Below are 24,708 nucleotides of genomic sequence, written 5' to 3' on the forward strand. Positions count from 1 at the left end.
TGTCCTGAGCTCTGAGTAATTGCAGACAGTTCTGCTCAGTTTATTGTTATTAAGCACACTTTCACTCATGAGCCCAGGCCAGTAATTACAAACACAGTATGAAAAAAACGCACAACAAGCACAAAACAATGCTGAAACGTGAACAGAGAAACACCATTGTGTGGCAATGCGCTGTATCAGTGTGTGCTCCTAACCACTCTCTCACTCACTCTCTCTCTCTCTCTCTCTCTCTCTCTCAATACAGTAAGAATGAACATAAGGGTTGCAACTTAGTCATTTTCAAATGATATTGTCCTCCTGACCTGAGACCATGATCTCTAATGTCGCATTAAACAATTTTCACCTGAGTGTGTTAAAACTGAAATGAGAATTAATAAGTCCAAAATTGAGGAAAAGAGTTTGTTTTTACCTCTGTTCAGGTAAGTAGATATCACCATTTTGAGCATGGGCTCACCAAGGACTTTTTCACAAATGAGTGTAGAGATAATTAACAAGATTGACCAATGAATCAGTATCTGCTTAACGACAACAAAATTTGGCTCAAAAATAAAAACACTTGCTTATGTAGCAGCAGCTCAATATGCCTCACAGCTATCAATAACATTGATCATTTAAAAATGCATCATTATTTACTGCACTTTCATCATCCACAAGTCATAATTACAAACTATGACTATGATTTGTATGTCTTTTTGATCAGTTGCATCACAGCCGGAGTTCTTGCAAAAGAAGGCACATCGACTAAGAAACTGCAGGTGTGCACTAAAAGTAACTGTGAAGGAAAGACAAAGGTAACAGGTTACTCTTACTTGACACTAAGATGGAATGTGCTTAATGCAGCTAGTTGCGAATACAGTATGTAGCACACTGAACAATTCTGCCTCTTTCTCCTTCACCCAGCTCGATAGCTGATGCAGACTATTTGTTCATCCATTTTTCTATTCTGCTTATCCAGTGTTGCAGAAAGCTGGTGCCTATCCAGACAGCATTATGTGCATGATAGGTACTAACACTGAAAAGAACGCCAAGAAATCAGGAAGGCACAGTCGCTCACAGACACAGTCATCTCAGGTAAATGTAGAGGCATCAATTTGCATTTTCAGGGTGTAGGAGGAAATCCCCCACACAGACATGGGGAGAATGCACAAACTCTACCCAGGCTGGGACTCAACCCTATGGCTTTGAAGCTGTAATTGAGCAATACAAGCAAATGTAATAGTGTGTGACTCATCAAGATTATTTTTATGATTCTTGAGAATGCATTTATTAAAACTAACTTCTACATGGACTGTATTGCCTTTATAAATACTATAAATATGCTGATTATTTAAAGCACAGCCTAGATGAAGCACGATACTATTGATCATCTGCATGTGTAGTCAAATTCACCTCCAGCACCTCAAATAAGTATTAGTTAGGGTAACTGACACGTTTAAATTGCCAAGCAAGGGTCAGTAGAAGTATTTTGTGCCATTAGAGATAAAGCAAAAGAGAAAACGACATTAGCAAGTAATAGCTCTGGCAATACCAATCCAGCTAGAAAAAAGTCAGGAAAATGACCCTGCTTCATCTGTTCAAGTTACACAACCATATACAAATTTGGAAGCCCTTGACTCACTACTGCAAAAGCTGCTATCAAGAAGCACTTAAAATTCCTAGGTAGTTTCCTTTCTTATTTTCACTCAGATTTACCCTAAGCTTGTCTCTTATACTGGAACATCCTTCTTTACCACCTCAGGATACAATTTTTTTTTTTTTTTTAGCAGCTCCAAGTGTACTGTGCAGGTACGATCAGCAAACTCCTTTTTAAGTTTAATAGCTAAAATGAAGGTGTTGGAGAACCTTACAACACCTGAACAGAAAGCCTTACTGAATGCCATCATGCACAGATCCAGACAAACAAACTAGAGTCTGCAGCAGACTTCATTGCAACGTTTCAAGAATGCTTTGTGACAGAATGGAATGGCATCTAAAGTTATGGAAATGTACTCACTAACAGGTCAATTTTATTTAAAACTGTTTTGTTTTTATTCATTAATCTAAATTATACTGACATCTGCTTGTTTCTAAAACCACAAGATATACTACAACAATAGAAATGCACCTTACAGGTACCTCTGCTAAATGTAAAGGGATACCACCCATGGTCTTCCTTTCTTGCTGATGGCCTAAACAGAGTTTTAAGAAGTCACTAACCAGGTTTCCATCCAAGGAGTTTTTGCGAAAAAATATTTAGCGCTTCAAATTTTAGCTGATGGAAATGCTAATTACCGATAAAATGTTGTACATGTCGACATAATATTTTTCCGTTTAACTTTAGCGCATAAATTCCATATTGATACTTCAGATGTCGCAAAAACTACATTGGAAACACTTTTTGTTGGAAAAAAAGGGCTTTAATGCAAATAAATGTGTCGCATGATACATTTTCATTACGTGCAATCAAAACGAGAATAGCGGAGCAGTTTGCATGGTCTGATGAAGAGACTCGTTATTTCTCGTGATGAGCCAATGCAGTAGCGGATAGGCTGAGTCTCCTGCTACTAAAAGGGGTACCTGAACTCCCTCCACATCAACTGTAGCCTGGGGGGGTCTCTCAGGATGTCTAAATAATACAAAAACCGCAAAGGTAATTTACTGTGCCAGTCAAAATATTTAATAAACCGTGTGTTTCATTATCTAAACATTTTTTTCTTATTATTAAATGGCAGATGTTTTAGCATATATGAGAAATTTTCTCATTAATATTAACTTTAGTTTTTTTTTTATTAAACGTCGTTATTTTATATTAATTCAAATTTCAGTTTTAATTAAAAACCTTAAGGGAAGCAGGTTACAGTACTAATTCAGTTGTTATCGCACTGAGAAGGGATGTTGAAAGGTAGGCTCACCTGTACAGATCCGATGCTGCAAACACAGCTGCATCATGGGCACTTCCAGGACTGCCAACACAAATGTTTCGTTTCACGCACCTGTCATCAACAAGGGCCTGGAGAACAATAGATGGCCACCCTTTGAGATTAATGTAATCGTGGTAGCCTTCCGTCGGGGGAAGAATAGGCACATGCGTGCCATGCAGCGCACCTTAAATCTGTGGCACAAGGTGCACCAAAGAATTGCGATATGCAATTTCTTTTTTTTTTATTTATTAATTTTATTACAATCAATACATAGCAATCAAGTTTTACAAAAAAAAAGAATTATGCTAAGAACAGATCGATCCCCACCCTTGAGAGAGAGAGCAAGCCAAACGGTGTAAAATTTAAGGCTTTTAAAAATACCTAAATCAACAAATTCTCTGTGCTTTATAAAATCATTTCAAAATATTACTGATTAGATCCTGCCATGTTTTGAAAAAAGTCTGCACAGATCCTCTAACTGAGTATTTGATTTTTTCCAATTTTAAATAATATAACACATCAGTTTCCCACTGACTTAAAAGAGGAGAGTTTGGGTTCTTCCAGTTTATCAGAATAAGTCTGCGTGCCAACAGTGTAGTGAATGCAATCACAGTTTGTTTGTCTTTCTCCACTTTAAGACCCTCTGGAAGAACCCCAAACACAGCTGTTAATGGGTTAGGAGGGATTGTGAGTCCAAGACTGTCTGAGAGGTAATTAAAAATGCAATTTCATTGGCCTCCGCTACAGTCGGAAGTCTGATATAACGCCGCATTAATTTTTCTTTAATAGCGGTGCACACCGCATATACACATCGATGGACGATAGTTTTACTAATCCCGAAAGTTTCTCCAACTACTCTATACTCGGCGCAGGTTGCCAGCTTGTAAAGGGCGATGGCAATCCGCTTTTGGGTTGGAACCGGTGGTCGGTGACAACCTGTGATGGGCGCAACATCAGGACTGATGAATCCACACAACATCTCAAACATCGGCCGTGTCATTCTAAAATGTTGCAGCCAGAGTTTTTTCTGTGAAGTGTTTCCCCACCACCTCCTCCCAGAAGGTCTTATTCCGTCGTCTCTCCCATACCCGTGGGTTTCGTCGCACTGGGGTACTTTCTTCGAGCTCTAGGGCTATCAGACAAGCAACTGCTTCATTCTGCAGTCGTCTTCGGATATTATGTACAATTCCAATTATTTGTGAAACTGAAACAACAGTAAGCTGGCAAATTCAAAAAAAACTGTCTGAATAATCTCTCCATTTCTTTGTTTCTTTGTTTAGTGGAAGGGGTGTAACGTGGAAAACAAAAGGTAGATAATTTGCGGCATACACAAAATTATGTATCGAAACGGCTCAAGGGCAGATTTTTTTTCGCGATACAACAAAACTTATGCGACAGTTCGTTTTGGAGGGGATGACGTCATCATGCACACCATTTCATCGATAAAAAGCCAGTTGGATGGAAACAGTCTGGAGACAGCAAATTTCGCACATTTTTTTTACGTATATTCTGCTTGTCGATAACAAAACGTCGCAAGAAACTGGATGGAAACTTGGCTACTGATGCTTACTTACATATTTGTTTTATTTATTTATTTATTTTTTTTAAACCAGACAAAAATGAGATAGAAAATAACGAATATGATACTCAATGCAAAGAAACCTCTTACATTTATTTGTGCTAATGCTTTCTAATCTGATATAGCAATCAGTGAGTACTTCAAGAGTTATTAATGGACAGTTATGTTAACTAATACCACAGTTCCAAAGACACAAATGATTCTAAAACTTAAATCAGACAAGTACACCTAAATTAAACAAACTAAGCAGTAGCTGCTCTAATTTTCATTTCATCTACAGCATACAACTCTGTTTTTCATGCAAGTAAGTTATAACTGGAAGGTTCTGTGGAAGAGAGAACACTAATTGAAAAGCTCAGCTATGCCTGGAAAAAATCCACCACCATCTGGAGTGCTCTTGTTGCTGGCTCTCTGGATACACTTTGTCAACCACAGACAATAAGCTTCAGTACCAAAAGTAAAATGCAGTCTTATTTTTACATTTTTGATTACAGTTTGGATTTTACATTAATGTACTTCCAAATACATGTAAAACCCAAACCTCGGCTACAAATGGCCAAATTATTGCTTATTTTGATTCATAACACAATAGCAGTCTTGGCAGCATTCACTTTAGAAATCTATTTTATGAGGGGAAAAATAGTAAACTCACTCATTCAGTATTGGTACAATTAAGCTTTATTTGTGGCACGATTGCACTTGCTGGACAGACTGCTCATTAAAATTCTTTGCATAGAACAGAATAATGGGAAAATCCATTCAGGAAAGCATAATATTAAGCGAAAGGGAAAAGCAGCATACGGAAATCCATACAATTCTACTTCATTTTAAATTATTTATTCACCGTTTTATGAGTCATGAGTATAATTATGGTCTCAATAATACCTCAGAAATGCTTAAAAAGATTGCTTTTTATGCTAATTGAGAATTTATTTTAGAGAAAATATACAGTAATTCATTGATTTCTTTCTTCCACAAAGTAAAAAGAATAACATTAAAATCACTATACTGGCAAGTTATTTGCTCTTGTTGCAGTTAAAATAAAGCTACTAAAAGCAATGTGTATATAAAGTAATCACCGCCTTGTACTTTTTCTTGTTTTACTGTTTTACAACATTGGATAAAAGTTCATTTAACTTCACTTTTCTGAAACCTATCAGAAACTCAGAAGTAAAGGTCAAAGTGAAAACAGTTCTTTACAAATCTGTCTAAATTTATTCCAGTCATTAAAAACAAAATACATTGTCAACCTTTCAAATCATCTAGTAGAGGCACTTTTCATGGCAATTACAGCCTTGAACCTACCAGCATTACATATATGGGCAGTGCTTCTTCCCCTTACCTACTTTTTGCAAAACCTCTTAAGCTCTTTCAAGTTGAATGGGAACTATGAGAGACCATCCATTTATACAAGTGCAGCAACAAATTCTCAATTGGACTGAGGTCAGATTCTGTCTTGGAAACCCATCCAATCCATTCATTTTCAAATTCTCTTCTCCTGAGCCTATACCAGCAAGCATCAGGCATAAGACAATAACGGTCTTAAAAACTTTAGGACATAACCATTGTTGTTTTTTAACCTTTCCATTGTAGCTTAGTTTTGTGTTTAGGGTGGTTGTTGTTTTGCTTTAAAAGAAACCTTCTAATAAGTCACAATTACTTTGCAAGCCAAAATAGGTTTTCCCTATATTTAGCTTTCACCCTCTACAATCCTTCCAGTGCATGTTATAGAGGAGCACCTCCAGGAAAGGGTGTTCATAGTGTAAGGGTGAAAATATTGTAGTTTGCCCATTTAGTATGATGGATAAACAAAAACTCAAATCTGGTTTCATCTGACCACAGAACCTTCTTCCACTTGATTTCAGCTTCTCCAATATGCTTTCTGGCAAGCTCTATCTGAGATGTCAAAAGATTCCCTAGCAGTTTTCTCTTTGGCAATCTTCTAAAAAGCTGTAACTGGTGATGCACCAGTTGTTGTATGCACAGTCTCGCCCATTCTCAGCCACAGAGGTTTGTCTCTCCTTCAGAGATATAATAGGTCCCTTGGAGGATTCCCTCACTAGTGCCCACCATGTACTAGGCTATAATCCAAGGTATTTTAAGTGACTTAGAGAAGCCTTGTCTATCCTCAGTATACTTTTCAATAACCCTGTCACAGGAAGTTGTCTGTAAAGTTCCTTTAACATTCAGTTTCCAGTTTTTTTGCCAGGAAATTGACTCACCAAGAACTGAATCTTCCAGAAATACCTGCATTTATATTACAGCTACCTGAATCACTTTGACTGCATGCAGTCAAGCTTAATTTAACTAATATTCTGACTTCTAAAATCAACCAGTTGTACCAGCAATGATTCAGATTCAACTGCAATACATTTAGATCAATTTTATAAAGTTTTCATTTTCACTTTGACATTTAGAGCAAGAAACTTTGATTAATAGGGTTAAAAAAGCATAATCAGATGCACTGTAATTTAACATTGTAAAATAATAAAACATCTGAGTCTGAGGAGGTAAATACTTTTTATATGCACTGTTATCATTTGTATGTAGTTCTTGAATAGCTGGGTTTTGAATTTTAAAATATAATAATCTGAGAGTTTTTTTATGTAAGTTTTAAGCTATAGATATACTGAGGAAAAGTAGTCACAAACATTACATCATTTGAAAGGAGAGCATTTTACTCTGTTCTTTTTGCTGAGTTCATGGGGAAAGGACAATCTCATTTTCCATGCATTCTTTATCTTAATTTTTTATTTTTTTGCATTGCTGGTAATATGACAACAATGGTTATGATTCTGAGGTATAGTGACAAAGTGCTGCCTCACAGCTCCAAGAGATTAGGTTTGAATACTAATGGAAGTCATGGAATGGAGTGTTTCTCCAGCCTTTCAGGTTTTCCTCCCACATCCCAAAAAAGGTGTACTAGGTTAGGGTTTAAAAGTCGGTAAAGAATTGCAGGTATCCTGCACAAACATAGTACATTCCACAAATATGTCTTGTTTTAAATTACTATTTTATAATTGAGCTTTTCTAGTTATTTAGGATTTCCTTGAATTTTTTGCATTGTGTTAAGCCTTCATGCATATGATGCATCTACCTGTTGCAGTTACTCTTGACCGAATATGCAGCTTACAGACATCAGAGTTGAGGATGTGGCAGTGCAATTACTTGTGTTTAAATAATGCTTGAAGAGAAACTGGAATTAACTTAGTCAGGTTGAAGTATAATACTGTATATTCCTGCACTCAAATACATACAAAAATTCAGTAAATTGACTTGAATGGTTTTATGAACTCATACTCAGTTTCACTCTGATGAACTCACCACTGCCAACTCATGGCTGTGTTGTGATTAAACTAAGACCCTTGCAATTGTTGTTTCTTTAAAATGTCTGTTGTGAACCAACTGCCTTTAAATCAGAACCAGAAAGTAAAGTCAGTGACAACCACAAATGATAAACAATCCTCAAGTATTTCAAGAAAATGGGATATACGGTAGATACACCTAAAGCTAAGGCTGCCATCTCTCGAACTATAAAAACCAGGATATTTCAGCAGAAGAGAGAGGTCTAACATACCACAGCCTGTATATTATTTTATGGTCATTTAGAATAATGTTTGGTTCTGGCAACAGTTTATGGCAATATTAAAGCAATTATAATCATTGGCAAAATATGACTAGGCACAGGTCATTCTCAAACACATGTACTCTAATTCTGAGGAGCAGGAAGCAAAAGCTTATCCTGTCTGTGATTAGAACAATGCAGTAAAAGGGCCTAGACAGGGTGGTGGTCGATCACAGGGTACACTCACTGCATAAACCCACACTTGAACCATTTAGCCAAACTCACAAAGCTTTAAGAATGTGGTAGAAAAAATAAGTACTCAGAAGATAAGCAAAGACAAGAGGGATTATGCAAACTTCATGCAGACAGTGACGATGCCATTCAGTCTTTAACATATTCTTAGCTTAGGTTGCAAAGTAACTATATTTTAACTAAATATCATAAATTTCTTAAATTACCAGCAATGACATTTACAGCCTTATGTTGACTACTGAACTTAACGCTGCATAAATTATACTCTGACTGGACTAAACAGTATAGTATGGCCAAAAACATTCTCTCAGCATATTTTATAGTCTCTAGATTTTTTTGTACTATTATACTAATAAATGTTATCCTTTGCAAGTCTAGCTTTTCAGCTAAGTATGGCTGAAATGGATAGGTATTTAAAGTTAAAATAGTATACAGTAACTAACATGATTTCACAGACTAGCTGATAACATTGTCTGCTCAACTCTTTATAAACTACTGAAAAAAATCAGAAAGAAAAAGCTGTGACATTAAAAAAAAAATGAAAAAACACTGCTAGGAAAGGGCAACAAATAGATTGTATTGCTATACAGCAAGGCTCTGAACTTGATGTGGTTTGATATGTCTACCAAGGGTATTGCCTGAACTCTACTCCAATATTTTAATTTTTTAAATTTTATGTAATAGGCCTTCTTTCCTAAAAGAGCTAGTTTTTACACAGCTGGAATGCCATGCTTAGTTTTGTAGTTCAGATTTCCCAACAATAACTACTAATGAAAATGCTCATGATTTTCATTCTAAATACTTTCTTCATAATACATCACAGCACATGCATTCTTGTACTTCTTAATATCTTGCATTAGGTAAAAAAAAGTGATTGTATTTATCTATCGGTAAGCTTGTAACAATGACAGAAAATAAATCCATTGCATGGTTAATATAATATGAAAATACTTTGATTCTGAAACAGATGTGGCATTTGTAATGTCAATTACTGAGTTAATTCTATATAAAAAATACTGTATTACTTAAATTATATTTGTTTCAGCTACAACTGCTTCTAATTCAATGTCTTTGAGCAAACTGAAAAGTATTCTTCAACCATCTAACAATAATGCAATCATTAGCTTCTTTGAGATTTCTACTATAAAATGTTGGGGTTAGCCCTTTTATTCTTTAAAGCAAATGACTGTATCATTTCTAGTTTCAAGTTACTATGTATGACCAAAGTTTTCTTTATAGCTATGGGCACATTACTGTAATCTTCACCACAGACAGCTACAGAATAATAAATACATGCAACTGTGGTTTACTTTTTGCATGTTTTATTTTTTCTCTACTCTTCTTAATCAATTTTAATCACCTCTATGAATTTCCTCTGACTGCTAAAATCTAAAATGAAAGGAGCATTTTGTAAGTTTTGTTTCACATATTTAAAATAATGTTAACTACATCTAATTCAAAGAAATCAGAATGATTTTTGACAATAATATCATGCACAGTAACAATATTTACTGAGCTAATATTAGGTTTATGTTTTAACCAAAGAAATGTGTGGTTATTCAGATTTTAGCACCTTGTCATTCAAACATTCTGCCAATAAATAGGAAGACAGAATACAGACCTGTAAGACGTTTCAAGAAATTCAACAAGTAGTCTAACCATAGGATAGAAGTTTTAGCTTTTAACCAGCTCAGCAATGAAACTTAAATGCACTAAACAGTCCCTTCTCATTCTGACAGTCCTTTACAAATATAACAGCATGAACAATATAGCCATATTATTAACAGTGTTAAAAATATAAACAGTCTGCTCTCTTTAGTTTGTTGTCAAAGCTATTCTAGCTCCAACACATTCTATCAATGGTCTTATTATTAAAGTTACCTAAAACAAAGTATGTCACCAGCACATACAAATCTCAGCAGTTTCCCACCAAATGTGTTATAAGTTTAGAAAACCACCTTAAACAACTGAGGAAAAAATAACTGTGGGAAAAAGTCACATGCAAATTACATAAATTCTCAATTTAAGCATGTTTTCTGTCATATAAACTTGGTGATAATATAGAAGTTCTGTGAGTAACTGTAGAGGTTATATAGAAATGGGGCATGAAGTCTGCTTACTTTTACCTGAAATTATGCAAACTGCCCACGGCAGCTGCAATGCAGTATTTATCTGCTCCACTGTCCAGCAATGCAAGTCAGTAGCTTTTCAGTTCTGATGGATGAACACATCTCACCATTTTGAAAGAAAAACTGGGCAACGGTCACAAGCAAGACAATTAGTTAACTCTCAGTCGCATGCTCAGCACCTGTCATAAGATGGGCTACAACCAAGTATGAATCTTACTTATAAAATAATTGCAAAAGAATGAGAAAAATATGCCATTGAGAAAAGACTAACAATTTATTTTCTGATGAACTGTTAAACAAAATGTTTTTGAATTTATTTACACAGCTAATATTTTTATATAAAATAAAGCAAAATTAAATATATAGTTTTACTTACATATTTATCAGGAGGATGGTTCTGGGGTAAAGATCCAGGAGAAAGTACAGGAGAGCTTGCTGGGCTACAAAGTTCTGGAAAAGGATTTGGAATGGCAGGCAAGGATGAGGTTCGAAGCTGTTGCTCCTCCTCTTGAAGCTTTCTGTAAAAGACAAAATTGGGAAAAAAAGTAATTTGTTATTGCTGAATATAAAGTACACTACCACAACTTAAACTGAGGAAGAAACAACATTTAGAGAACAAAAAAAAAACAAATTACAATATCTGACCAAATGATACAGTCCAATTCCAAAACAACACCGTAGACCCAAATGTAGAATTTCATTATTATAGTTAAAATCAAAGATTTCTTAAAACATTGACTATTGATCAGCAATTAGTTTCATTGATAAATTCTTCAGTCAATCGTGTACTAAAAGTATAATTTATTACAGATGGCACTCGGATAGAATAAGATATGGTGCCCTCCTCTCTATGGACTCACCCTTATAGAATTCAATTGTACATGACTGTATTAAAAAACATTGCCTCAGATATTTCCTAACACATTTCTGCTTTAAATCAATTCCTGCTTTTCATAGGTACTTTTCTTTTTTGGAAGGTCTTTGCAAAACACAATTTCATAGGAAATTGTATTCTGTTGAAATGAAACATGCAATCGGAAAGAATAATGTGAAATTTGAGTATATGATCATTTTTAGATGTTTATAATTTTCATTTGTTTACATCGTTCACACAAGTATTTCTTTTCATGTTTTTAGCAAACTGTATGTGGTCCCCCCTTAAAAATCTGAACATGAAATTGTATACGTAAATAATTTTGGCATAAACATTCAAAGTAAACAGATGCACATGTAAATTTCAGGTTAGGGTTTTCCCTTTTAAACGTAAATTACAATGGAGCAGCTTGAAGCACCCTCACTGGAGCTTAACAGCATGCCTGCTAAACATAGACTATTGCTGAACTCCCTCTTAACATTTCACACCTTGCTGTACACACCAAAAGTGATCATGTCTTTTTTTTCCTGTCCAGGACATTGCCCCTTCCTCAGTCATCCATCCACTCTGTTTGCATGGCCATTCAATTGTTTCTACTGTATCCTTCATTTGTATAAAGCCTAATCTCAGCAAATCACAGAGCATGCACTTTAACATAATCAATAAATACTGATAAAAAAAATGATCATAAAAGAAAAAAAAAAAATAAAAGGTCACCTCTTTTTTCCATAGGATCAACCAATTTCTATCAAATTTGGTTTTGGGATTTACCTCTCAATATTCATACGGTATATACAAATGTCCTTTCTTAGCGGATACATAATGCATTAGATGTACCATCCTGCCAAATTTTTGCTGAAAACAGGAAACGGTGTTGAGTTGATGAGCATCACTGATTGAGTGAGCCAGTCCACTTTTCATTTTATTATATATATATATATATATATATATATATATATATATATATATATATATATATATATATATATATATATATATATATATACATATATATATATATATATATATATATATATATACACATACATATATATATATACATACATATATACACACACACTAGCAAAATACCCACGCTTCGCAGCGGAGAAGTAGTGTGTCTGAGACATCACACACTGCATGCACGGGTTTACCTTTCCCAGTCCTGCAAAGTCAGTTCACGTGAGCCAATCGAAGGTTCTCAGCTGTGCTTGTGCTATGTCGTGTGATCTTGCGATGTCCACAACTTTATTTAATGTTAGCTAAGACCCGGCACTTAAAAGTTTCTCTCGCACTTTCACTGAGTTTGTGCCTGACCATCTCATCTTCGTTTGCATAAGCACAGTCCTTCACCCTCGAATATTTTGCGGCGGTGTGTCTATTGGATAGCTGCTGACGGACGGCCTTATATGGGCAGGCACTCAATTACGTGGGAGGCGTGATGATGCGGGACGCAACTCCGCCTCACATGGCGACCGAGCTGCAGGCTATAGCCATATATATGGACAAAAGTAGGTTCCAGTTATGACCATTACACGTAGAATTTCGAAATGAAACCTGCCTAACTTTTGTAAGTAAGCTGTAAGGAATAAGCCTGCCAAATTTCTGCCTTCCACCTACACGGGAAGTTGGAGAATTAGTGATGAGTGAGTCAGTGAGTGAGGGCTTTACCTTTTATTAGTATAGATATGTATGTACACAGTGGTGTGTTTATGTGCACAAATTGATTAGTACCTAGAATGCACAAGGTATTTCAGCTTTGTTCCCCATCATATGCATCCTTATATGAATCCAAGGTACAAGTGAAGTTCCTGGCACTGCACAGGAAAAAGCCCTGTGTTTTCTATGTTTGTCTTTTTGTTTCTGAACTTGTTTTACTTGTTAATCAAATCTAGTAACATTAGATTTGATCTGGCTTCTAGCTTATCAATTAAAGTAGCCACTGGAAATCGAATACAAGGATTTTAAATTTAACAACTATCTGTTGCAGTCATTAATAACCTATGCAACAGCATGTCTATACTTTCATCTGGATAAGTCACAAACTTGGAAGTCAGAGAGAGAAGGCTAATTTACATTGAAACATCTGAAAACACATGATATTGAGAAACTAAAACTGTGATGTTTTAAATACTCCTATAATCAGCTACTAGCACAGTGATCTCAGGCGCCTAAACAGCTCAGTTTTCACCGTACTGTAAGAGTTGTTTGTCCAAAGGCAGAAAGGACAAAGAGGTGGAGCAAGAATAAAATCAAGGTAGAAAGGATTCAGAACTAGTCTGCCATCCAGGCAACATTCTTTTATAAGGACTGTGACTGCCAAAGCTAAGTCAGAAGTTCTCTCTCTAATTTTTATTGTTTTTTTCCATTAAGTCATTCTGCTGTGTACTTGAGAGGTTAATTGTTTGTTAAAATATTTCATTGAGTTTCAGTAAAAAGTCAAATTTCCTTTGGAGTCAAATATAGTGTTTTATGTGTTCCCTCTATTCATCTTGCTGGATAATACTCCATACCACATGGCTAAAAAGCCCTTCACTGATCTCAGGAATGTAGGAATCATTTCAACTTAATGTAGTGGCATCTCCAGTAAGCACAATGCAATCCATGCAAATATATGGGTAAAATATAACAAGGTATTTAGGAGCAAAGACAGACTACCAGCTAATCTGCAAAATCTGCAAGACATACAATACTAGAGCCCTCATAGAACAATAATACAGGGTCATAGTTTTGAACTTGTCACTGGCAGCTTGTTCCAATTAATTCAGGATATTCTGAGGCTAATTGGGGGCTAGCATGTTTTTAGGTAGGTAGACCTAGTAAAATGGCTACTCAGCATACTAACTATTATTTACTTAATCACTCTGTGTAGCATTTAAGAAAGAATAAAATTACAAAAGACTAACATTAATAATGTAGGTATTACTTTGCCACTTTAATTGTTCAAAAACAACTGTAATTCACTTTAAATATCTGCACTTTTATTGAGAAAACACAGAAATCACACCGCATCATATATAACTACAATTCCCTAGGTGACTGTCTATGCAGACCTCTTGGAATATTAAAATGAAACCATGTTCAAGTTTTACCTCTGCAACATTGTAAGGATGAGTTGCACCTGATGAGTGGCTAAAAAGAATTGTTGCACACATATTAGGGCTTATTGCTGAGAGTGGAAAAAAAAAGGAAACCTGACAATTTATCCAAACAGGGCGACCATGCAGCAAAACTAGCAACAAAGCTCAGGAAAAGGAAAGTGGGCTCTCAATTGTGACAATTTCCACATAAAATAAAAAAATAGTAAATAAAGAATCAAATTAAAAAAAAAAAAGTAGTGATTTATCAAACTATGCTATATTAAATAACCATGATGAACCACTGCTAAATCTTTGGAAGTTTCAATACCTCTAATGGATTACTTAAAATATCTGTATTTTACCCTTAGATGGTCAAGGGAAGAAGTATCTGATCTGAATAAGCTGCAGTACTATATTCGGTTTTCTGATCTACAATATATGCATTAAAATTAAAATATTACTAAGCAGTAATTTGTGCATCAACAAATAAGAATAAATATAGTGTGGAAGAAAAATACAGCTAATTAAATACTGTAATGTCTATCTACACCAAAAACTCACACTTCCACAGTTTAAAAAAAAAAAAAAAATCTATGTTTATGCATTCTCAATGTTTTGCGTTTATGTTAACAAGTTTTTCAGGTGCACTATAATTACAATTACTATATAGAAAGCTGAGCTCTTAAGTACAAATGTGTTCAATAAAATTCATTTAAACTGAATATTACAACGGGATTAAAAGGCACTAAATTTATATGACTAATAAAATATATAACCTAAATCTATAAATACTTCTTTGACAAGATAGTAGGGAGAGGGATTCAGTTGCATATTTCCAAAGACTAGTTCACAAACTATAAAAGACTATACAAATTTATACAATGATACATATTATATACGTAATATGTTCATTTGTTGAAATCGTTCAGATTAAAATGTAAATCTGGTCAGATCAGAGAGAGAGGTTGGGAGCACGCACTGATGCCACACCCATCACACGACAAGCCACCAGGACTGGGACAAGAGTGCAGCAGGTGATACCACAGCACCACATCGGAACAGTGTGAGGTTTTTTTTTTTTTGTAAAAAGGGTGGGGTGTTGTGCTAAACTGGATTTCATTAATAGATTCCAAACCTACACTGACACAGGGAGATCTGTTAAAAAATAAAAGAAGAGAACAATTTATTGAAGACCTAGCTTAAAGTCTAGAGGAGAAAATTGATTTGGAAAAAAAATTGATTATTAATAATTTAACAAGATGAGAAAACGCTTTACATGAGAAATATTTATTTTAAAAATGGACTATAGTACCACAACAAACAAAGGTGCAGACTAAGAATGTTCACTGAATGATGCCATTTTTGCTCAGTCCCTACACTGAAACACCATTTGCTATAAAACTGAACTAGGCACACTACCTTATATGATATGCTGACACTTAAATAGACCGGTCTTAACAAAGGAATGCAGACATATGAATGAAACCAGGCTATGCAGCGCAGCACAAAAACAGGGAAAAGCTTAAATATAGGAAGAGTTCAGCTAAATATTATATCAATAGTGTAGTGAGAAGTCAAGCAAAATGACACCTTTTATTGGCTAACTAAAAGATTACAGTATGCAAACTTTCGAGGCAACTCGGGCCCCTACTTCAGGCAAGATGTAAATGCCTGAAGAAGGGGCCCCGAGTTGCCTTGATAGCTTGCATACTGTAATCTTTTTAGTTAGCCAATAAAAGGTGTCATTTTGCTTGAATTCTAACCACATCCATAATGGCTAACACGGTATAACACCCTAGTCTACATCAAAAGAATGGAAACCCTTAGTACAAAAGATCAAATTCATAGTTACAACCTGCTTTTAGACTAACAAAACCAGGTATTCACAACCATTCCAAGTAACTGTTATTAAAAAAACTAATTAACTCTTGTAGCAACAAGGTTAGTGCAGAATTTGAAGAGGATTTTTGAAGCAGCGTTAGCACATACTGTACATGACTATAAATGTTTTGTTTTAATGAGTCAGTCATGAAAATCTCAACTGAATAATTTTAAAAAATATTAGTCCCAACAAAGGGAAACAAAGGGCAATTAATGGTTGTGTTTTATTATTTCCAATAGAAAGTAAGTCATAAGAGCTCAGATCAAAAAACTGTTTGATACAAATATTAAGAAAATATAACTTTCATACCTTACTGCAAGAATATGAACAGGTTGTGAACGCCACACCTTTGGTCTTGGGGAAGTTGGCTGTGCCGTGTTTACGCCGGTGCTCTGAAGATGACTGCGGCTGAACTGACCATTCTGAATGAGAGATGTTGTTTCTGAGTGAGTGTTGCATGGGGAATACAGGTTTTCAAAGGAGCAGTTCATATCATTCACTAAAGCTTCTAAGTCAACATCATCATCTATAAGAGAGATTAGAAAATACTTTTTCTCAGATTTACAAACAGATGTAAGTATAGGCAAATTTGTAACTTCAGTAACTATGAAATGTTTTTAAACACATATCACATTCACATTTTACTTCAAATTAAAAACTGAAACTAATATAGTTTAGTAATCCTATTTTTTCTTGATAGCACTGTATAAGCTAAATCTATAATTGACATAAATGCTTCTTTGACAAGAAAATAGGAATAGGGATTCAGTTGCATATTTCCAAAGACTAATTTAAAAAATATTTCAGTGACTGAAATTGAGTTTTTATTCCAGTAGATTTACTAAGAAAGTTGCTAAAAGTATGGATGCTATGGTTACAGTACATGAACAATACTTCAAAGACTGTCTTAGGTTTTTTTGCGGTTTTGTTTTTTTAAACTTCTAAATAATGGCTGTTATTCAGTTCAGGATACAAATTCGGAACATGGCCTAAAGCAGACTATTACTGCAGATTCTGAATATATATAAAATTTTCCAGTTTATTTTTTGCAACCTTTATCTTACAATGCAGTGGTAAAAACAGTACAGAGCCTTTAAAGTTAGAAGAGCTGCGATGACTAACATTACACAAACCCAGCTACCTCAGTGTCCATCCCATGCATTCACACTAATTAACAAAGGACATTTTACCTGTATTACTTTAGGCTTTTATACTCTATAGGGCAAACAAACACACACCACTGTTATTAGTCTTTCTCTGAATTAAGCAATCAATTTATCAAAGCAATGCTTATTCCTCAGGGTTTAAGGGAGGCAGAACCTAATGGCTGAAAATGAATTGCTAGCAGAATGTGTAGCATAACATCTCCTGAAACAAATAAGGGAAAATTAAGATGATCTACTGTTCAAAATAAAAAAATTACTGAAATGCTATCAAGTGAATCTAAATGGTATACATTTTTAGTCTTTTACTAAAACATCTTGCTTAGCTTTGGCATTATAAACATGAAACTTTCATATGTAGGTGTCTCTTATGTTTTAAGAACTATTTAACTATCTACTAGTCTTAGAAAATGTACCACAAAGTATTTTACCCTGCAATTTACAGGTTAATATAAAATGTTTACCATTTGTTTAACGAAAATAATTTCTTGCAATGTTGTCAGCACAAACAAATACTCTTTTAAACTTTAAATAAACACACTAATTGACTGAGATGTTTCAGATGATCTTAAAGATTTAACATTAGGAAATTCTGATTACATTTTCAATTATTTAAAAAGCAGTAAATCAACATACAGCTCAGCGGTGAACTACAGAATTTAACTTAGAGAGTGTAACTGAGTATGGGAAAGGTGCTATGTAAATAAAATTTATTATTATTATTGCAAGTAACTTAGTATGAAGAACATACTTCTACAGATCAGACTGCTAGATTCCTATGACCATTTCGGCTGGGGTGAACAAAATATTTTGAGCCTAACTTAACAGAAAATGCAAGTAAAGCAAAAAAAAAAGTATTTTTTAAACTTGTTAAAACATTCAAAAAATGTATCGTATGCCATTCAAAATGCATTTGCATTGCTTGTTCAATAACTCTTTTTGTGAGTGACTCAATACCATCATCACTGGAATAGTGCATGCTACAGAGGTAGGCCTTAAGACAAAGGGTGAGGTGATGACCACATAGGGCCAAGGTCTGCAAAATAGTGAGGATGTGTCATTTCTTCCTATTGACAATTTTGCAAAACCTCTATAACCATATGGTATGAGCATGGACACTGTCAAGAAGCAGAAGTGTGATAGCTGAAATATTTCCTTTCCACATTTAAATACTGGCTACTATCAAAAGCAAACCAGGCAAATACTGATCAGTTATGTAGTTATGTCTTTACAAACATGTAATTAATAAAAACTACACCCTCAGCATCATAAATTGTTTACATTATCTTGACAACACTTCCATGGATCTTGAATTTTTCTAGTGGCAAAGAATTACAACTTTTCCATAGTTTATACTGTTGTTTAGACTCTGGGTGATCCAGTTTTTTTTCTAGATTTGGTTATTTGCTCAAGATTGGAAGCCATGACGCTTCATTTCATAAGTGAAAATTCCCCACAGTCAATGTTCACAAACCTAATGTTTAGTTGTTCATGAAGAATATATTCAGCTGAACATAATCAATCCCTACAGTGTTAACTATCACATGCACCATCACTCTTCAATTCTCCATTACAACTTGCTTCACAGTAGCAACATATAGTAGCAGTCAATATCAATGTCTGGTTAGACCTTTCATAATGTTTGAGACAAGTTCTACAATGCAGGAACTCTACCACTCATCTCATTATTGTACCATACAAGGGGATCTGGCCCAGTACAGGCTTATTAGGTGAGAAAATTATTTCTGAAAGCATATTGCTCTCTGGTGTTAGAAATTTAATGATACTTGATTTTGCAGGTTTTGGCATCCTAGTTGACTTTGTTTCAAAACAAGAAACACACCGTATGAACCATAAAGGTAACAAATTCGAAATTCACATATTTCACTTATCTTCTGCCAAATAAGTACTGTAGAATACAACTTTCTTGATGTGTGTAAAACTTTTTGATCATCCCTTCCTTACAAGTCTGTACTATATATAGGTTAGTTTATGTCCATTAAAAAACATTTTCTTTAAAACATTAAAATGTGGCTAAATGTAATTTTATACACTATGGCATACCATTTAAAAAATGTCATATACACTCACCTAAAAGATTATTAGGAACACCTGTTCAGTTTCTCATTAGTGCAATTATCTAATCAACCAATCACATGGCAGTTGCTTCAATGCATTTAGGGGTGTGGTCCTGGTCAAGACAATCTCCTGAACTCCAAACTGAATGTCAGAATGGGAAAGAAAGGTGATTTAAGCAATTTGGAGCGTGGCATGGTTGTTGGTGCCAGACGGGCCGGTCTGAGTATTTCACAATCTGCTCAGTTACTGGGATTTTCACGCACAACCATTTCTAGGGTTTACAAAGAATGGTGTGAAAAGGGAAAACATCCAGTATGCGGCAGTCCTGTGGGCGAAAATGCCTTGTTGATGCTAGAGGTCAGAGGAGAATGGGCCGACTGATTCAAGCTGATAGAAGAGCAACTTTGACTGAAATAACCACTCGTTACAACCGAGGTATGCAGCAAAGCATTTGTGAAGCCACAACACGCACAACCTTGAGGCGGATGGGCTACAACAGCAGAAGACCCCACCGGGTACCACTCATCTCCACTACAAATAGGAAAAAGAGGCTACAATTTGCACGAGCTCACCAAAATTGGACAGTTGAAGACTGGAAAAATGTTGCCTGGTCTGATGAGTCTCGATTTCTGTTGAGACATTCAAATGGTAGAGTCAGAATTTGGCGTAAACAGAATGAGAACATGGATCCATCATGCCTTGTTACCACTGTGCAGGCTGGTGGTGGTGGTGTAATGGTGTGGGGGATGTTTTCTTGGCACACTTTAGGCCCCTTAGTGCCAATTGGGCATCGTTTAAATGCCACGGGCTACCTGAGCATTGTTTCTGACCATGTCCATCCCTTCATGACCACCATGTACCCATCCTCTGATGGCTACTTCCAGCAGGATAATGCACCATGTCACAAAGTTCGAATCATTTCAAATTGGTTTCTTGAACATGACAATGAGTTCACTGTACTAAAATGGCCCCCACAGTCACCAGATCTCAACCCAATAGAGCATCTTTGGGATGTGGTGGAACGGGAGCTTCGTGCCCTGGATGCGCATCCCACAAATCTCCATCAACTGCAAGATGCTATCCTATCAATATGGGCCAACATTTCTAAAGAATGCTTTCAGCACCTTGTTGAATCAATGCCACATAGAATTAAGGCAGTTCTGAAGGCGAAAGGGGGTCAAACACCGTATTAGTATGGTGGTCCTAGTAATCCTTTAGGTGAGTGTAGATTACACATGGATGTGATGGTCAAAGCAAAAGTTTACCTTGTCACTAACAAGGGTTTAAATATTTTATTAATTTTAAACAACAAACATTTAACCAGTCGTGAAAATGGAGTAAGCATGTTATTTAAAGTCAGGCTACAGTTATTCTTATAACAAGTAGCCAGTATTTTTTAGATAACAATGAGATAATATTCGTCCATCTAAACTTTGAATATCTTAACATACTATGCCAAACAGTTGACAGATATTATATTACAATGACCATGACCAATCAGAACCAAGTCATGTCTTATTTCAGACCAGAGCAACATTTCCATTCTTCTTTTGCAAGCAAATGGCAAGCATTTTAAGACCATTTAGCAAATTATGCATTTTGTTAAGCGTTATGCTGGAATGTTTTAAAGAGTACAATACAGAATATCATATTTTTGGCAAGACTATCAGTTGCCGTTAAATCTAAGCAGAAGAAAATTTGTAACAGAGTAGCATGAGAAAAATACAAGGCATGTTAGCTTAGCAATAACAAGTGATGTAAAAAGTATATAGTGAGTGGCCACATATTTGTGTGTACAGAACAAGTATCTAGCAATTTGCAGTTGTACCTACCATTTCCAAACAAACTCATTTGTTGCTAATATTATAGCTGTTAATGCTGCCACTTATCAAAATCATCTTCCATTTGCTGTTGAGAACTACTGTAGTGCATGCATGGTGGGTAGATACAACATTTTAAACAAAATGGGAAAGATTTGCTGCACCCCAGCTCACAAAAGAAGTAGATGTATCTGTTGCTGTTTCATTGATTAGCAGAAATAACCACTATGAACAGTTACCTTTTTCAGTGGTTTAGTTGAGCCAAAAAAGCCATGTCTGTTTGACTGGCTTTTAAAAATTTGATTTTTTGATATCATCTATACAATTACAACTTCCAAGTACCATCGTTATAAGACACTACAATTGAAATGTTTTATTCCTGCATTTGATTATTTGCATCTCCTAATTTCTCAGATTTAAATTTTCATTAACCTGCATCAATTTTATTGCAATATCAAAGCTCTGTAATTTTAAGTTATCAAAAAGTCTTGCACTAAAGACATCCAGAATTTTTTGTTTGTTTCTCCAATGTTTTCCTAAAGCTACTGAAAAACCATACATGTACTATTCATTTAACATTCAGCTAGTACACTGATGTTTTGGGTGGGAAAATGAATGTATTAGGTCACATTACATGTCATGATGATAAGTTGTTTAATTTCTTGTTAATATGTTCTTAATTGATTCATATTCTGGTCACCTTTTTCCTTGTCATGGAGTGCTGCAGATTATTACTTGCTTAACTACTCAACCACAGAAACTAATTTGGTTATGATTACCAAATTTCAGAAGAATGATGCATATTCCAATGGAGCTCAAAGAAAAAGGCATCCCTAGAATTTTAGTCAGTTCTTGGGATCCTATGTGAATTTGGCAATCCCTGATTTTGAGTGTAAGAACACAACAGGGCTGCAATGCATTTGACAACATGTAATACAGCAATACAATGATGCCATCTTATTGTGACTTTTAATTATACTTTTAATCTAGTCTTTTTGTAAATCATGTAAAACATTTGGACTAGCTAAAGATCACCAGTGGAAACGAGGCATAACACCATTCTTACAGTATCTACAGTATTTACTAATGTAGACAAAAGGCTGACTATAAGCACTTTATTCATAAGAGTGTTTAACAAAATAAAGACTACTTTGTAAAATAAAAAGAAGGATGCAAATAGTAAAAATACTTATACAGTATATAGTAAAGATTTTTGAAGTCTTTGTTTAAAAGCACTCTCTCTTTGCAATGCATCATCAGTAAAAAGAAAAAAGGACTATAAATGAACTCAAAATTCACACACAGGCACACAACAGCTCAAACACCATACACATTCTCAAGGAAAAACACTGACCTGTTTGTAATCAAGTCAAAATTATTAATCATGCACTACTTAACCATCCGTTTAACAGGAAGAAACACACTAATGAAAGATTGACTCTGGTTATTAATAGCATATTGTTTATTAAGAAATGTACATGGGCAGAATCCACCCTTAAGAAACTTTGGTTGAGGGCGCAATTTCTGCTCCATTTATTTTCATGGCAGCAGTGTTTTCAGAGACATTTCAACAAACTTTGAGCTTTACCTCCCATGCTGGGTCAATATTGTGCTTAAATCTCATGCTCCGATTATTATGGATAGGTTTTTTATGGTACAATTAGATTGAAAGCTTAATTATAATGGCACCCTGTGTCTTTTCAAAATAATTCCTTTGAACTGCTGAAATGTTTACTACAGAAGACCTATAAATCTTTATCCCAATTTGAACTCAATATGAATTTATCTTTTTATATTCATAAAAAAACACAAGTAATTAAAAATGCCTGTAAAGCATGCAGAAATTTGAGAACTCATTGAATTTATCTAAAAACATATATATAAATCAAATATATAATACAGTATATATTAATATTTTTTATCGAGCATCTGATCTGTTTCCTTTTTTGTAAGTTACTGTCATGCTAAATTAACAACACACAACATGCCTCCAAACAATTAACTTTCCATTATTAAAAGAAAAAAAAGTTGCCAAAATTCTTTTTGAATTAATAAAGTGTAACAGAATGGTATCAAGAGAGATTTGGCGGAGGAATGAGCATCCTATAATGTGTCATAAAACAAAATTAAAAGACGACAGAAAGAAAAATGTCAACGATAAAACGGTTACTACAAAAGATGTTTAGAAGCAGCAAACAAATAATACTAACAACTTCAACACATCGGGTTTGGCCTGATATACATCCTTTTGAATCCTTTTAAATAGGAGAAAGTATTCCTATTCATTTTTCAAAACTTTACTATTGTTTCTGAACAGAGGAGAATCCCACTACCAGCATATTTAGAGATTTTTTTTATGTTTTTTGGTAAACATTTGTAGGCAAGGTATATAACAGCTAGAGAAATCCAGAATAAACTGGTGTTATTCTCTAGCAATGGTATCAATCTGTGGTGTTTTTAAGAACAGCACTTCTTTTAATAACATTAAAATACCTGTTGTCCAGAAATTTTTAAATCATCTTTTCCCAATGCAGAGTCATCAGGAGTGACATCTCAAACGTATTAAGGAGAAAAGTCAGAAATCAAGCCCAGATATTAAATCATGTGGCATACTAATGAAACGCCTGCATAAGGAGGACTAAAAATCTTAATTTAATTTCTTTGAGCTGTGGGAGAAGACCACAGTCCATGTAGGAAACCCATACAACATCAACATTAGAATATTGTATATTACTATAACTGAAGAGAACTGAATGATCAGTTTGAATTTTAAATGTAACATTACCTTGACTAGGAGAGTTGCGACTACATGATTGTTGGAAATCAGAACCAATCAGGTCTGCAGGCCTATGACTCGACTCCACACTGTCCTGTGTAGTAAGCAGTGAAAAAAACTTAAGTTAATAAGAATTATTTATTACCTTTTTATTCATCAGAATTATTTTCTAACCAGTTTTCATTTTAGAAATCTTAACATTTCAGCATTTTTAAAAACTTTTTTTTTAACATTTCAAAATAACATTTCGTTTAAACCACAAAACACAACTGCAGTTTAACTAGACAGTAAAAAAAATCTGGAATTAATACTTTTGCCTAATTACTATTGTACACTTAAAAAAAAAAAAAAAAATAAAGATCCTCGACCTATCATCCATTTCTTTGTACTTGCCTATAGTTATGTAGCTTTAAATAACCCCAGCTGTTTAACACAACTTCCTTCTAATTGTGCATGCTATAAAAATCAATCCATTAAAATCCTGGCAGAAAATACAATATCAAAATGCTGGTCCTGGCTTACTCTTTCTTTTTTTTTTTTAACTTGCTATAAAGACACCCATTAAATTTAGAAAGCTCTAGAAAACAGAAGACTTTTAGACAAGTGCTA

At 34.8% G+C, this 24,708-nt stretch overlaps 1 protein-coding gene across 3 annotated transcripts in view; it reads right to left on the reverse strand.

Annotated features, from left to right (window-relative positions):
• grb10b (growth factor receptor-bound protein 10b) overlaps positions 1-24,708 on the reverse strand; it is a 239,129-nt gene that overhangs the window by 75,444 nt on the left and 138,977 nt on the right. For all 3 annotated transcript variants that reach the window (XM_039737538.1, XM_039737540.1, XM_039737539.1), the window contains exons 3-5: positions 24,109-24,193; positions 16,571-16,787; positions 10,802-10,943 (exon numbers count right to left, since the gene is read on the reverse strand). In XM_039737538.1, coding sequence (XP_039593472.1) covers positions 10,802-10,943; positions 16,571-16,787; positions 24,109-24,193 — 444 coding nt within the window. The remainder of the gene's footprint in view (positions 1-10,801; positions 10,944-16,570; positions 16,788-24,108; positions 24,194-24,708) is intronic.

The sequence above is a fragment of the Polypterus senegalus genome, chromosome 15 (genome assembly GCF_016835505.1).
Source record: "Polypterus senegalus isolate Bchr_013 chromosome 15, ASM1683550v1, whole genome shotgun sequence".
In the NCBI taxonomy this organism is placed as follows: Eukaryota; Metazoa; Chordata; class Cladistia; order Polypteriformes; family Polypteridae; genus Polypterus; species Polypterus senegalus.